The following is a 15,782-nucleotide window of genomic DNA, read 5'->3' on the forward strand; positions in this document are numbered from 1 at the left end:
AAAAAATCACAAGAACAGAGAAGGCAGGAATTACACCATCAATTTATGCTCGCTGTCACAGTACTTACTGTGGGACAAACTTTTACAATGCAAAAACAAGCACAACCACTTACAATCCATTACAGCAGAAACTACCTAATTTCTCTTAATCTAAGAATGTGGCCTCACCAGTCCTTGGCATCGAGGATTCTGGATTTACATGTAAAGTCACCACCTGCATTATGGATGATGGGTATTTGTGAAACACTACTCTCCATTCCTTGCAAGCCACTTGCATCAGCCACACATAGAGTCTTAGTGGGGATTAGGCTTTAGAGCTGGGCCTGCCCAGTTCTTCACGGAAATCTTTCTTCTACATGTTTCCAATCCACATTGAAGTATCTGATGGCATCTTCTTATAAAGTTGATTTTCATCCCAGACAATGCTGCAGGAAGCAGGAATTGTATCTCAGATGTAAAAGCATCTCTCCCTGACTACGATGAGATACTCAGCACAGCAGACTACTCGTTTCCTTCACCCGGGGAGCAGCAGCAGCCATGTCAGGGGCAGCCAGTGTTGAACCTTCTGCTTAGTATTTATTGATGCCAAAGATTCGAACCCCATGCAACTGTGGCAGCTTGGGAATAAGCACGGTCAGGAGAGAGGCTGTGTTGAGGATAAAGTGTGTTGGATCATACTTTGTATAGAAACTCGTCAGGAAGTACCTGCAGGAGAAAAGGGAGCAAGCTTAGCTGATGGCAGCCTTCTCTAAAACACACACAAAGCATGGTTTTAATAAGTGCTTTAGTGATTAGTAAGATTTTGCTGGTTAACATCTATAACTGTATTAAATATCTCACCTGAGGTTCTAGAGTACCTACAGCAAAATTATGGTCTAAGTTTCTTCTTCCCATACTTCTCAAGGTGCTGAAAAGTAACTCTTAGTCTACTGTTTTCTTCCAGCACTTCTCCCCACCTTGAGGAGTTATACAGTTATTTTCTCAGTTTCTGTCCTTTATGAGCCAACTTTCTAAACATCATGCAGGATCTTCCCTCCCCTCTCACTCTGCCATGTACGTGGATATGTAAATTTTCTTCAGGGACAAACAGAAAGACTTTTAGAGTCAGGTATTAAATATGTATCTGATTTTTCTTAGTTACACAACCACACTTTTGTCAACAGAGACAGGTGTATAGAATTCCTAAGCCATTTTTGCATTTAGTGTAAACAGAAGACAATATGTACAAAGCAAAACTGACAACAGATCCCATTCACTGAGGACTGACACACTTCTAGCTCACAAATTGCAAAATGCTGTCACAAATAACAAATGCCATCACAAAAGCAATTAGTTTAGATTTTCAATATTTATGACTTCACAATCTTTTCAAGAGTTAACACTAAGTTTCCTTATAAAATTTCTAATCTTTAAAACCTGCCCCATTAATAACTTTACAAACTTTGACTCCACTATGTGGAGTGTCAAAAGATTGTTGATTACACAGTCTGTAAATAAATACTCCCAACAGCTGTGATGTAGAAATTAACAAACAAGCAATAAAAAAAGACACAAAGTGCTTTTAGACTGTAAATTGCAACCCATTATGTTGCAGCTTTTGAAATCATGGCTTTATGTGTCAATTGATCTGTTACATATTTTTGAACTCACAGAATTATAGGAGAGATTGTGAAGAACTTCCTTGAAGATGTGAATTGTACTCCATAATCCAGTTGTTCCCAGTGTGTTAGTAGCCTAGCTTTGCCCTGATCAGGTGTTTCAAAAGGTGTTCCCTTTACTGCATGCAAAAACACATACATTCCCTGGGGAAAATAAAAGGTGAATACAGAGGCACTTTTAGTAATATTTTTAAATAATTGGTACATTGTTCAATGCATAATAAAATTTAAAAAAAAAAAAAAAAAAAAAAAAAAAAAAAGAGAGTGAGTGAATTCTCACCCAGAAGAGCTGCTAGCCTGTAATGACAAATTATTGAAGAGGAAGGAAGAGACAAGAAGTGATTTGCCTGAGACTGTGCAGAATCAGAATTAAAGCCCAAGTCTCCGTGATATCCAATCCACTCCCTTGCCTTCTACACTAGTAGGCAAAAGTTCCATGAATTCAACAGAATTTTAACAAGCACTGTAACAAGTGTGGGGCTGCTGATTTGTATCACCACTTTCATAGCACTGTGTTAAAAGATTGATGAGCAGAGTGTGCATAAAGCAAAAATCTACCTACAAACACTAGCAATATCACACAAAATCCTGAAAGCCTTCTCAGCCCTTTACCAGCTTCAAACCATTGGAAACTAGGCATCCTGCTGAATACCATCTGTCCACATCTTTGCTGCTTCTCCTTAAATATGTGGACTTTCCTTGTGACTGCCCCTGTGATGAGAACATGCCACGTCTGGTTTGTTCTGAAAGACCGATTTGGGCCTCTTGGTTTCAAACAGGGGAATACATCCTCTTCTAGTTTTAAAACCCACTTTTTTCTATCAAAGAGAGCACACCAACTTCCAGGAAGAGTCTCTATGAGTATCAAAGATTTCTTTCTCTTTCTTATGCTCATATAAAAACTTTAATAGAAAGCTTTATCTAGAAAAAAATCAAATTTCTTCCAAATTCTTATAATGGAGGTGAAATCTCAGCAAATCACTTCATGTCTCCTTCCAACTTTGTTTGGAACAGCCTCCAGACCAGAGCCATGTGAACTTAGGACAATTGATTTGTTTAATTAATTTTTTGATTCGTGACGTTTGCAGTGCCTCAGTTTTAATAAACACAAAGACACTTTTAGGATGGATCCAAATGCTTACTCCATATTTTATTTCCCAGTGGTACTTGCAGAAAGAACCACCAAAAATACTGTCAGGGTTAGCTAAGAGTTTTCCATTTCCATTTTTTTTTGGTCAAACCATTTGAGGATTTGTTTCCAAAAGAAGTGCCATTTTAATTCTGAAATATCCAACAGTGCAATTATACTAATCTTCTAGTGTTTCACTACAAAACTACTTGCCAGTGCATGCTCTCATCCCTGTTGTCATTACAGCTACTTGCAATGAGTTCAGTAAGGCATGTGGGAAATATTTAGTAATACTTGTCTCTGCCAACATCTTCTGAAGTCAGACATGTCTGATGCTGTCAAAGATAACACACAAAATGCTCTAATGACAGTTACAATTTAAACCTATCTACAAAACCAAAAAGCTCAAATAAAAATTAAAACTTTACATTCCAGAGGATATTACCCATCCTCAGTGCACTATCATTTTCCTAAATAAGGAAGCAACTATCTTATTGTCAAGTCTTCTTTGCAGGTAATGTTAGAAAACTGAGCTAGCAAACCTCAGGTATGATGTAAATTGCTGGGTTAAGGCCCTCTTTTCTCTAAGCATGGCAGGACCAATATAGATAACTGCACTACTTTAATTAATTACAAGAAAGTGATAGCATCCTGGGGAGAGGAGTAGAAAGCAGCTCAAAAATCTTTTGCATACAAAAGTCATCATGCAAATCACAACCCTCTGAATAACAAATGGTTTCAGGGCTGGGGTCAAAGTAGTTCAGTTTTTCCCACTTCCAATCTTTCAAGCCAGATTTCTGTAATGTCATGTATGGTGACAACACTGTATGCTGAAATCATTCTGAGTTATGTAGCTTGGCCAGAAATCAAAACTAGAAGAAACAGAATACAAATATTTCTCTTAAAGAAAATAGGTAAGGTGCTAAAATTAACCATTTTGGGATACTAAAAGATTTATGTGGAAAAATTAGTAGATGTTGTCCAAGAATTAAAAAGGTGATAGCTTATGGATTCAGCACAGCTCTCTAACAATATACAGAACACTGTGAAAATTGGTTGGCATGATGACTTTATGTCTGCAACCTTCCAGCCTAATTAAACGCTGTTTAAAAGAATACATAACTACATAAAGAATATTTCATGTCTTTCATGTTTAAACTGAAAGTGGTAGTGTATCACTCCTCCTCCCCAAAACAGCCAACCATTTGTGAATAGGTCAAGGAAAGGAGACGTGGTGTTTTGGATACAGACTGGCTACTATTCCCTTCCCTTGCTACTGAAAATAAATACATATGAACAACAACTATTCAAATTCTGTTCCAGGAGAGAGCACTCACCAGGTTGTGAATGACATTTGTTAAAGTCCAGGCGACAGGGACACTAAAGAAGGGAATGCTGAGCAGGACAATGTGCAGCATGCCGACTCCGAGCGCGTACGTCAGCCACATTCCACGGCTGTTCATCACTCGAGTGTTTGGGTTCACCTCGCTGTGGGCAACTCCTACGTTCATTTTTACCCTACAAAACAGATCTGTTTGAAGACTGAGACTACTGTTACAGAGGAGTACTTAACATATGCAATTTTCAAATGTGGGAAAAAGCTGCTTTAAAGAAGCAAGTCTGGAAAGAACACAGTGCATAAATAGGGATGTACCTCGAGATCTTCAAACTCTGGTTTATAGAGAAATCAGTACAAAGAGACAGCTGGGAACCGTTTGTTTAAAACAAGTCCAGACAAATGAAACTCATAAGCCTGCTACAGAAGTGACATTTAAAAAAGAATAGTAAGCTGTGATGTCAGAAGCTAAAGTTGCAAAGTTGTTAAGAAACCAAGCTAATAACTTTTATCCTCTGAATTAAGTTTCTCCATCCATGACAAAATTCAGAGCACTTTTCCACTTCTCACATCAGATAATCTCCCTCCTCTTTCTCGTTCATGTAATGGTTAGTGAAGAATTCTGCATATACCAACTGCCCAGCCACCCACTTCTAGAAAGAACACCAAAGGAGTAATCTACACCTCTTTTTCTTGAAGCAAACTGCAGATTTCCTCCCCTCCCCATCTATTAGTTTCCAGACAGACATTTCCATCTTTTAAATCCGGCTGAAATTAGGGAACAGATTCAAAAGTTTTCTAAGCAACAGACACATGCAGAGATACATAGGACCATTTCATATGCTGATATATCCAGAAAATTGACAGAACATACCTACAGTGCCACTCTCGTCCTATTGCAGTAAAATTTGTAATTTAAAAAAACCCTAAACTATTGCTTACTTCAAACTCACGTGATCTCTGGGACTATAGATATTCATTTATGGGAGCAGGATGAAGTTATTTTCAGCAATCATCTGAATCGAATACAAAAGCACTGTTCAACCAGCAAAAGCAAGCTTGCTTTTGGTAGGAAGTTTGTTTCTGACACTTACTTAGTGAGGTATAGAGTATAAAATTAAAATACCCGGGTACTCTGCAATATGAACAGCAGCAGACTAAGGAGATACGCTGAACCCGAACCCGAAGCGGGGCACTGCCGACCTTAAGCAGTACCTGAAAGCATTCCAAGCGTGCACTGGCAGGAACGCGTTACCTGGGATGGGCGACTCGCGGCTGTTCCTCTCCCCCTGGGATGCAGCACCCGCCGAGCCAGTACCTAGACAGACATCTTGACGTGACCCACCACCCCTTCCCGCTCCACCCCACGACTCCAGCCCGATCCGAGGGCCGGCTCGCTGCGCCGCCGCGTTCCCTCCGCCATCCCTCCCTCCCTTCCTCGCCGGCCCCGGCCCCGCCGCAGCGCCAGCCCGGCCGTGCCCGTGGCCTTCTCTCCAGCCCCGGCCGCCCGTCCCTCCGCCCCCCGCCGCGGCCCCACCTTTCCGCGGCCGCCGAGGAGCCGCAGCGGAGCGTCCGGCGCCAGCCGCAGGTAGAGCCCGCGGTGCCCGTGGGCAGGGCCGCTCGGGAGGGGAGCGGAGGGGCCGGGCCGGGCCGCCCGCACCGCCCACGGGCGCGGGGCGGGCGCGCAGGTAGCGCAGCCGCGGGGCGGGAGCGGGGGAAGCGCCGCCGCCTCGCTGAGGCCGGGCCGGGGCCGGGGCCGGGGCCGGGGCTGAGGCGCCGCTTGCCGCGGGGCCTGGGCTGAGGCGGGAAGGCCCCAGGCAGCAGCGAGCGCCTCGCAGGAGCGGGAGCGGCGCTCCGCCTCTCGCAGCCAGAACCGGGAACTGCGGACGCCTCGTGTGGCGTGTGGTAAACTAGAGGGCCCGCAGGGCTTGTCTGTAGCTTTTCGCCCGTTTTTTGCCTCTAATAAACCGCAGAACTGCCTCAGTGTGTGCTGGGGAGGGCGCCTGAGGAAGGCGGTGCCCGGAGGGGGGGTTCATGGTGTGGCTCCAGACGTCTGTGGGGCCGGAGCCGTGAAATTTAGGGAGATTTTATTCCCAGTTGGAGTGGGAATATGTAGAACCGCAGTTCTACACATACCGGACTTGGTGTAGAGGGATAGAAGGGTTGGGTCAGTGTTGGGGCTCCCACGCAGAATTTGCTGTACTTTCCCACAGAGCACACTTGTAGCATGTCTGGTCCGTGAAGAGTTACAGTAGGAAGGTGGCATGAGGTGAAATATGTGTCTTTAGCTAGAAAGCATCATAGGTTGGATGCCTTTCTGTGGGTAGGACCTCCCAGAGCAACACCTGAGATGTAGGCAGCCTGTGTCCCTCAATTCGGGTCCAGGGCAGGGGAGGCCACACCGGGAGCTGATTCCTCTGCCACACTGCCTACATCAGTCACACCTCATATAAAATTAGTCTGCAGCATTTCTTCTAAGACCCTCTCGTATCTTAGACAGTGTCTTTTGATGGAGAGACATCCAATTCCCATCTGATTTACTGCCATGAGTAAATCATGAAGCACTTGACACAGGAGTCCTGTACAATGTGTGAATTCCTCACAACCTGCTGCTCTGAACACGTGTACATGATATTAATATCAGTTGGTCTTCAGCTCCTCTTTTTCTCCTGCTCCTCTTATTTTCCAGTTGGTGGAAAAACGATTTGTGGGATCATTTTACCACATCTGAAAGGCAAACTCCGTTTCCAATGTAAATACAGGAAAAACCCCTTTGTAGCTGTTCCTAGAAAAATTTTAGTGCTTCCTGTACTTCATAACGCTATACTTCCTCCCCACCAAGTAACCACATTTTTACTTTGTCTTTTATGTTTAAAGAGCAGCTGTCATGAGAAGGATGTTGAGGCAGAGAAATGTCCTGTAATTGTTGTATCAGCTGCATATACCCTGCAGGGCAGTGATGCTTCAGGGTGTTGGCTGCAATCCCTCACCAGTTCCTGGCTGTGTCAGGAGGGAATCTGGGTTTGTTCCATTCTTCCACGTGTGCTCATATTCATATCCATGGGACAGGTGCTGAGTGTGCAGTCTGTGTTCTTCAGCAGATACCTTGGACTGAATCAGTGGGGAAGCCTGGACTGTCAGGGTTGTTTGCCTTACAGTGTAAATAGTATTATATAAGATAACCTAGAGAAGAGAAGTAACCTGTTTAAACCATTGTTGAGGTGCAAGATGCTACCTAGCACTGCTTTTCCCCCTGCTTCTCTCATATGCATATAAAACTGTGGTTGAATTCTTCTGTGGCAGGCTACAAAAACCAGCAAAATAGTTTTCCTGGAGCTTGGCTGTTTTTGTCAATGTAGGTACTTAAACAGAAATGCATGCTAAAATTCACAGATCTGTATACAGTCTCTTCATGGGAGAGTGTCTATAGCATAGCAAGAATTTTATAACCCTTTGTATTTCCAATAATTAAACAAAGAAGTCTCCCCTGGTTTATAAGGCGTCTTCATTTTTAAATGAGGATAGTGATACAGAAATAAAATTACCTGGCACACAGTACATCAGATCAGAGATGCAAGACTGTAATGGAGAACTTTTTTGGGTTTTGTTTTTATTGTTGCCAGTAGATCCTGTTGCCATTGAATATGGCTTTTCCTCAACCCGTTGCCTCCCCATTTCTCTCCCAACACCTACTGACTGCAGAGAAAGCTGAGTCCTACTATAGCTCAAAAATGTCACTTTCCAGCCATAATGTGTTTTTCTACATTTCAAAGTTCTTGTGAAACAGCTTCTTAGAATGTAGTGTTTTTTTTATATTATTTTTCTGTAATTTTTGTAGGCAGCTTCCCTGAATCTTTCCACCATGAAACAGCTGCCTGGAGAGACAATTCGGCTCCTTTCGAGTTCTCAGGTGATTACTTCAGTTGTCAGTGTGGTGAAGGAGCTGATAGAAAATTCCTTGGATGCCAGTGCTACAGGCATTGATATTAAGCTGGTAAGTCTTTCTCTCAAAGAGAATTTGATATAAAATAAGATGCCAGGAAACGTGTTTTTTAAGGCTATTGTGCTTTGGGAAATGGCAATGATTATTATATATTTGTATGTATATATTTTTACCTCAAGTAAAAATGGTACGAAATAAGTTTTCATTTGTGTTTTTGAGTCCCTGCTCTGAAACAGTAAGGCATAATTGCGTTTCTGAGTATATTTTGGGGAAAAAACTGTCAGCTTTTTTAATTCTTCATTTTCTACTTAAAATTTACATTTTCTGACTAATAGCCTGTTTTAAAAGATGCTGGACTTCAGTTTACTGCTAGGCTAACATATTTATTGCTCCTTACAAATTACTGTAAGAAAGGTGAAAATGGAAGCAGTGGAAAAACTTGATGACCATTCAAAGCAAAAGATAGTTTTGTAATACAAATCACCACCCTGTCTCTAATTAGCATGGTGAGCTCTGGCTGCTTCTAACTTTTTATTTTATAAGCTGTTCAAAAAAGTTGACATGTCAAGGATAGTTTCTGACAATATAAAACACTACTTTTCATAAAGAATTTGAGCTTTTTTTTCCCAGCAAATTGGTTAAAATGGGTAACTGGTCAGGTTCTCCTGCTGTCCTATTTCTGTTTTTGCAGTCTTTTGTCAGCAGCTGTATAGTAGCAGTATCTCCTGCTTAGTAAGAAAGCAGTGTTGTTACATCCTGTATAAATGTATGTATTCAGAATTGTATCCAATTGGCTTTCTGCAACTAGCAGTATAGGATATTCTTGAATTAAGCATTAGATAAATGCTCTTCACTAGGAGGGCAATTCAGTTTCTCCTTGTTTTATGTCCATGTCTGCTGTATTTTCTGAATGACTTTAGAGTTTTTTCCATCTGAGAATGGTTTCCTGCAGAGGCCAAGGAACATGTTTGTTGCTACTTTGAGTAAGCTGGAGATGTTCTGTCTTTGCTATGGTCTCTCATAATCTCTGTATTCTCAATGTTAAGATTGCAGAGTATCTTGCTTCGTGAGTAACTCCAATGTTAGTAGTGTGTGCACAGTTGTTGGAGGTAAAAGATAGTGGGATCAGATCCTGGGAGTTGATCTGTAGCTGCAAGAAATGAACAGAAAGCTTTTGAGGTGTTCCAGAATGGTTGAAACAAACCTTGCAGATCTGAGAGCCCTCAAACCTATGTGAGTTTCACAGCACAGTAACCAACTGTGTTCCAAATCAATTAAAAAGTTCATTTTTAACCATTTTCAGTGCATGAGTCATTTACACTAGTTTTACATTCTAGTCAGTCCAGCCCAATCCAAAGCACTGTAGTTCCAAGCAAACAAACCTGGTTTTATGCAAGTTGTCAGTGATTAGAAGAGATTTGATTATTGTTTTTGTGTGGGTACTAGGGAAAAAGAGAAAACCCACACTCTGTACAATTCTAGACAGTAATATTGTAAAATAATGGATTTTTATTCTAGTATTTTTTAATGGGAAATTAAAATAACTGACTTTGTAGTAGAGGTCAATGACTGCATTAATTCTGGATTAGTTCAAAAACATAACAGAGAAGAGAAACTTTGAAGTTCCATTTTACAGCTTGATGGGTTTTGCCTGAAACTGCAGCATTTTCATTATTTTAATCTTTTTCAGATGGAATTGGAGGGCATAGTTTATCCAATTTGCCTGGACCAAGATAACAATTCCTTTTTGACAGGCAGACAGGAATTAACCTGAAGATGGAATGGGTCTCAGATAAGAATCATGGCAGTGGTGAAGTGTAGTGGGAAGCTTTGGCTGGTGTTTAAGTTTTGACTGACCAAATGCCCATAGGTGATGTTATTTGGGATCTTTGCACAGTGTTTCAAAGTTGAATCATACTGATTGGCATCAGTGACCTGGCAGAACAACTTAAACATTTAATGGGTTCATAACCTTGGTGAGATTCAGCTCATGGATGAAGGTGTAACAAAATACAAAGTTTAAGCACTGTAATATTTACATAAAACATGCAAAAGTAAAAATGAGTAAGATTAGAAGATAAATAAAGAATTATCTATGTAACATTTTGATTCAAGATAAATACCACTTTTCTTAAGCAGCTAACTGGTCTGAAAGTAAAAATTAGAATGGAAAATAGGGGCTCATTGTAAAATTCTCAAATCTTTCATTAGCACATATAGCAGCAGGGAGAGAGTTTCCTGCCTGTATTTCCTTATGTGTTTTTGTAATCAGTTGAGGTGTATTGCTTAGTTCTGTTTTGCTGCCCAGTAGGAGGTTGACTCAAACATGAGCAAAAGCATTGTTTTTTCACCTGAAGACAGCTTTTGCATGGTTCATTACAACAGGAAGTGACATGTACCCATATTTCTGTTGTGTTTTGTGTATTGTGGTTCTGAGCCTACCTCAGAAGGTTTTGATATTTCCTAAAGTAGATTATGTGTAAATGCAGATGGTTTCCTTAGATACCTTTCTTTTGGTTTTGACTGGGTCTTTTTTTTTTTTTTACTTCAAGAAATAACCTTGTGAGTACATTATATAGTTTTTCATAACTGTTTTCAGGATAGGCCCAGGTAGGACAGCAAAGTTTGCTCTTTTTAATCAACCTGCTTTCAGTGATCAACCATCACATGCTCTGTCCAGCATCAGTGGTGGCAGCTGCTGTTTTAAAGTATTCTTTCTAAGCAAAACTAGTTTTAAGGTCACCTAGATGTATTACACACTACAGCACATTTTTTGTGCATTGCATCATAATCTTTTCAAAGAGCCAGTCTTGCTTTTGTGAAAGAAGCTTACTTAGTGCTCCTGCAGCTCTGATTACTTTCTCCTCCTGGCTTGTGATTCTTCCAGGTGCTGCTCAGTTGTGCAGACTGCAATGTAGCTGGAAAGAATTCTTTGCTGCACTTGTTTGAGATGTTGCAAAACATTTTATCTTTTATTCAGCTCTTGTAAATACCTGGGTTTCAGAATTTTACCCTGTTCATGGTGGTGCTTACTGGAATGACATATTTGAACTGGAATTCAGTAAAATATGCATCACATGTCTGCAGAGGTGAATCTCAAAGATTGAACTTTGCTTCCTTGAAGGCTGTTTTAGAAGAGCCTCTAGGAACCTTTACTTTTTTCTGTAAAGTACTGTATCTCTTTACAAGGTTTTTTATTACCCTCACCATTCATGTGTTGCTCCCCATTAGAATTTCAGCTTCTGTATATTGAACTTGGAAAAGAGAACCTGGAAAATGTGATGGAATCACATCAGTTAAAATTGAAACTGAAAGTGGTATGAAGTGAGGGTCTACTGAATTCAATACACAGAGCTACATTCAAGTGATTTCAAAAAATTTGATACCAAGTAGGTAAGAGACATGAAAAGAGGTGAAAAGTCTTCAGCTTTCCAGCGATAGGTCTCTTTTTGAGCTTAGGTTTTGCTGCTTCCAAATCACAGCATATGAACTATGTTATTTGATTGGAGAAACCATCCTTGTTATCTTAACATAGTTAGGATTTTAAATTTTTTTTTCCTTTAATAGAGACATTTAATAGTTGCTCAGTTCCTCCAAATAAGCAAAACTTCCACTTCTCTATGGGTAGTTAGAATATGTAACCTTAGCTGCTTCAAACTTAGGTCTTAATTAATTTGGTTATTTTACTGCTCCTTTGTTTTTTGTTCTTTTTTTAGGAGAATTATGGGTTTAGCAAAATTGAAGTAAGAGACAATGGCAGTGGAGTCAAGGTTGATGATGTTCCAGTCATGGCAGTTAAACACTACACCTCAAAAATCAGCTCTTCTGAGGACCTTGAAAGGCTGACAACGTACGGTTTCCGTGGGGAAGCTTTGGGATCAATTTGCAGTGTATCAGAGGTGAGCACATGCTCATAAATGCTCATAAATTTGTAGCATTTGTATTACAATTTTATTTGTCTGTATGTGTTCCTTAAAGTTTTATTCTGTGCAAAGAGTTTAAATGTTCCAGCATCTTGCCAGGGATATGCTTGTGTATCCTGCCTTTCTCCCCAGCCCCAGAAGCCATGTCATATAGATTTCTTGTTTGTGTCAGTCCTGCCTTTCTGTCACACAGGTCACAGCAGTGCTCTGTTTATTTTTCTCAGTCAGAGCAGTTAACAGACAGATTATGTTGTATTCCCTTTCCTTTTGTATCAGGGAGTATCATGTCAAAGAGTATGTCTGGCTTTGCTGTGTGAATTAGGGTAAATCAAGAGAGGAGCAGCAGGTGATGGCCAGGAGAAGTAATTTCAGGGACTGATGGCCCACATAGCCACCATTCCAGTAACGATTTCTGCCTTGTTATCTAGGTGATCAGCAGTCATGGGATCTTGCTGGGCTCTTTATTGCTCTTTGACATGTATGTGACTGCAATTGCACAAACTTTGTCCTTATGAGTAAACAGGAACCTGCTACCTGACCTGAGTCTGAGCCATATGTTTGTGTTCAGAGGATTGGCAGTGTACTGACATTTGCAACTTAACTTATTGGCTAAAAGTAAATACATTTGTTCAAAACCATCTGAAAAGTGTTCAGGCTGCTAAAGGCACAGCATCTGCCACGTCTCTTGTGCTCTCCCTTTCTGAATTCATGTTGCACCAAGGTCAAATTTTGGTTTCAAGTCTGCCAAAGATTAGATTGTGCAGGAAGATACCCATGCCTGTGTCTGACTGGAACCATCAGCTGTTGAGGTCAGGAGAGATAATGTTACAGCTTCACTCCTTGGTGCCTTGGGCTGCATTCACATTGCACTAAGCAGGAGTGGGTTGTGTATTTGCATGGAGATTTCCAAAGATGCTTTCAAAATTGTTGGTGTTTTGATAGATGATGACAGACCTCAATCATTGGTTCCTTCTACTGAGCTCTCAGAGCAGAATGCCATCTGTTCAGAGCTTCTAATCAGCTCTATGATATGTTTCATAAGAGAGGGGAGGTGGCCTGAGTCTCTGAAGTGCTTTAATAGGTATTGCTCCTTATATCAGTAATTATGTTAATTGACACTCCTGGCATTAATTGTGTTCTGCCTACCCAAACTGCCCCCTGAAATTTCAGTTTGAAGGTACTTTGCTATTGGCCCTTAAGTAGGTCTGCAATACTGTAATTTCCAGTTAATCACTTACTGTTTTTCTCTCCAAGGACATGACTGAATGCTGAGTGATTCATGGGAGACACTAAAATAAACCAAAATATCCTGAAACTCTGTATGTGTGTTAAACTTTGTCTTCCAGGTGGTTAAAGGGCAGTGGTTCTGTGCCACTGTGTTAATACTGAACTCTGATTTATGACTGCTCTTGCTAAAGCAATCCATGTATTACCTTAACAGCTTACAAAACTTGCTGTGAGTGATTGCCAGATATGTTTAGGTGTGGAAAGATAATATATTGTTTGTTTGAGAGTAGTCTTTAAGTTTGTGGAATCTCACATGAATGTAAGTTGTTTTAGTATGTTTTCCTTACAGAAGGTAAAAATTCAGACCTGTCAATTGATAAAGTTGATTTAATCTGTGCTAGAATAGAAGATAGAATAATTGTGTTGTAGATAGTAGAATTGCTGTGTTTTGTGAATTAGTGTGATAGAAATGCTTTTAGTTAAATGGCAGGAAACATGCAGAAAAATGTGGAATGTTTCTGTGCCTTTAAGAAGTACTTGTTGAAGAAAAATTTTATAAACTAATTAAATGTAATTATAGTGACTAAAGTAACAGTGGTGAGTGTGGTAGCAAAGCTTATCTAAGCTCATTCTGAACTTTGTCTCTCCCTGATTAATGTAAGTTTTTTTTAAAATCACTCTCTTCAGGTTTTGGTCACAACAAAGACAGCTGCTGATGATTTCAGCATTCAGTATGCTTTGGATAACAACGGGCATGTAACCTCTAAAAAGCCTTCCCATCTTGGGCAAGGTAGGCTATGACTGTTCTGGTGCTGCAAGGTGACAGATGTATTTTGTGTTTCTCTGAGGCTCTATTTGATGTTGAAATACCTGTTGGTTACTTAAAGGCTGAGTATGAAATCTTTGCAGCTGTAAACGCTTCTTGCCTTCTGTCTGTCAGCTGAGAATGTGTTGTCATAGCATAAGAAATGGTATGTCTTGGAAGTTGTTCTAGATTGTAATTATAAACTAGCTTCTCCTTCTGTGACTCACTTCTTCAAGCTGACAGTGGAAATAAAACCTGTAAAAATTAAATGCTCCAACTCTGTATATGAAAGGTTTCTTCAGGACCAAAATAATGTTTCTGTATGTAGCAAAATCCTTGCTTATAGGAGGAGGAATTGCCTTGCTGCCATACATAGGAATTGCTGGAAGCAACATGGCTGTAGGACCAGGCAAAGTCACAGTTCTTTCTAACCTGCAGGAAGGCCGTGTGCCTAATTTTTATTGAGGATTATTTTTAAGACTTAGCCTGTATAGTGTTTTCCACAGCCAGAAAGTCTGCAGGTTGCAATGTCTTGTATTTCATTGAAATTGTTGAATTCTCTGACATATTTAATGCTTTGCAGTATCCTTATGTGCTAGGAATTTATGTGGCTGTGTTGGTAGATGAATATTCCTATATTCCTCCTCCTGCTGTGTACTGTGCCTTGAGCAGAGGTATTTGGCACTTCAGGTACTACCCTAAAGTAAATGCTTGTGAAGGCCCTTAATGAAGCACACTGTTCCTTTGCCTCCAGATAAGTGTGATTAGATTCTAGTCTGTTAATTAATCATTTTGCTAATGAGGACTAACATGCTTTGAGAGAGTCTTGAGCTTTATTTAGTGCTGATCCTTGCTATTGTTAGTGTCTGTGAAAGAAAGTTTAATGTTGCAGTCATAACTCTAAATAAAGGAGAAGAGTCAAAATTATTGAGATACCTTTTTTTTGTTTTTTTTTTTTTGGAGGGGGGATGACTGCTAATTTGGTATATTTCTTCTCATGCTAATAACCTGATTTAGTGCAGCAGCACACAATGGTGTCTGTCTAAGTAAAAATAGTTTCCTCAATATCCAGTCAGTGATTTGCTTTAGTGTTCATTTCTACTTTATTTTTTATCACCTGCATGCAGGTACTACAGTAACAGTCCTCAATTTGTTTAAGAATCTTCCTGTAAGAAAGCAGTTCTACTCAACAAATAGAAAATGTAAGGAAGAACTGAAAAAAGTCCAAGATCTACTGACAGCATATGGTATCATAAAACCAGACCTGAGGATAACATTAACACATAATAAGGTAATAATGAGTTTTTTTTCTGTCAGCTATCTTAGGGATCAGTTTCTGATGAATCCACACAGTTCATGTAGTACTTATATAAAATCTTTTATTCCTAAAATTTTTCTTCCATCATGGCTTTGCTTTGGGCTTTGGCTCACTTTTTACTTTCATAGGTGTTTATTTATAATGACTACAGATTTTGATAAACTCATAAAACTCAGGCTCAAGTAGTTTTGGTCTCTTGCAATAGATGCCTGGTTAGATATATGAAATATAAAAATTATTTTGCATGCTAGTGGTTAGTAAAGATGGTGGTGATGTTTTGCAAGGTGAGACCACATTAGATCATGGGCCTGATAGTGTTAACCAAGGCCATCTAAAACTATTTTAGGCTGTCTACCTGCATAGAAGCTATAGTTCATACAGACAGTTTGTTGTATTCTGAGTCATAAGAGCTCAGTACATAGCAATTATTTTATTTTAAAAGG

General features: G+C 40.1%; 2 protein-coding genes across 4 annotated transcripts in view; one reads left to right on the top strand and one right to left on the bottom strand.

Annotated features, from left to right (window-relative positions):
- On the bottom strand, nt 1-5,901 carry ORMDL1 (ORMDL sphingolipid biosynthesis regulator 1). Of its 2 annotated transcripts, none has more exons than XM_079311784.1 (5): nt 5,661-5,901; nt 5,379-5,441; nt 4,125-4,318; nt 1,651-1,802; nt 1-705 (listed from the first exon to the last, which is right to left on the bottom strand). In XM_079311784.1, the coding sequence occupies exons 3-5, from the start codon at nt 4,296-4,298 to the stop codon at nt 570-572; spliced, it is 462 nt and encodes a 153-aa protein (XP_079167910.1). In that variant the 5' UTR covers nt 4,299-4,318; nt 5,379-5,441; nt 5,661-5,901; the 3' UTR covers nt 1-569. The 2 variants fall into 2 exon arrangements, with proteins under 2 accessions (XP_079167910.1, XP_079167911.1); XM_079311785.1 differs by having other exon boundaries at nt 4,125-4,305; nt 5,661-5,871.
- Nucleotides 5,902-5,913: 12 nt separating this feature from the next.
- Nucleotides 5,914-15,782, top strand: part of PMS1 (PMS1 homolog 1, mismatch repair system component) — a 43,378-nt gene continuing 33,509 nt past the window's right edge. For both annotated transcript variants that reach the window (XM_079311762.1, XM_079311761.1), the window contains exons 1-5: nt 5,914-6,028; nt 7,962-8,117; nt 11,783-11,965; nt 13,904-14,006; nt 15,149-15,312. In XM_079311762.1, the coding sequence (XP_079167888.1) occupies nt 7,986-8,117; nt 11,783-11,965; nt 13,904-14,006; nt 15,149-15,312 (582 nt within the window). In that variant the 5' untranslated portion in view covers nt 5,914-6,028; nt 7,962-7,985. The remainder of the gene's footprint in view (nt 6,029-7,961; nt 8,118-11,782; nt 11,966-13,903; nt 14,007-15,148; nt 15,313-15,782) is intronic.

This window comes from Erithacus rubecula (assembly GCF_903797595.1).
Source record: "Erithacus rubecula genome assembly, chromosome: 8".
Classification (NCBI taxonomy): domain Eukaryota; kingdom Metazoa; phylum Chordata; class Aves; order Passeriformes; family Muscicapidae; genus Erithacus; species Erithacus rubecula.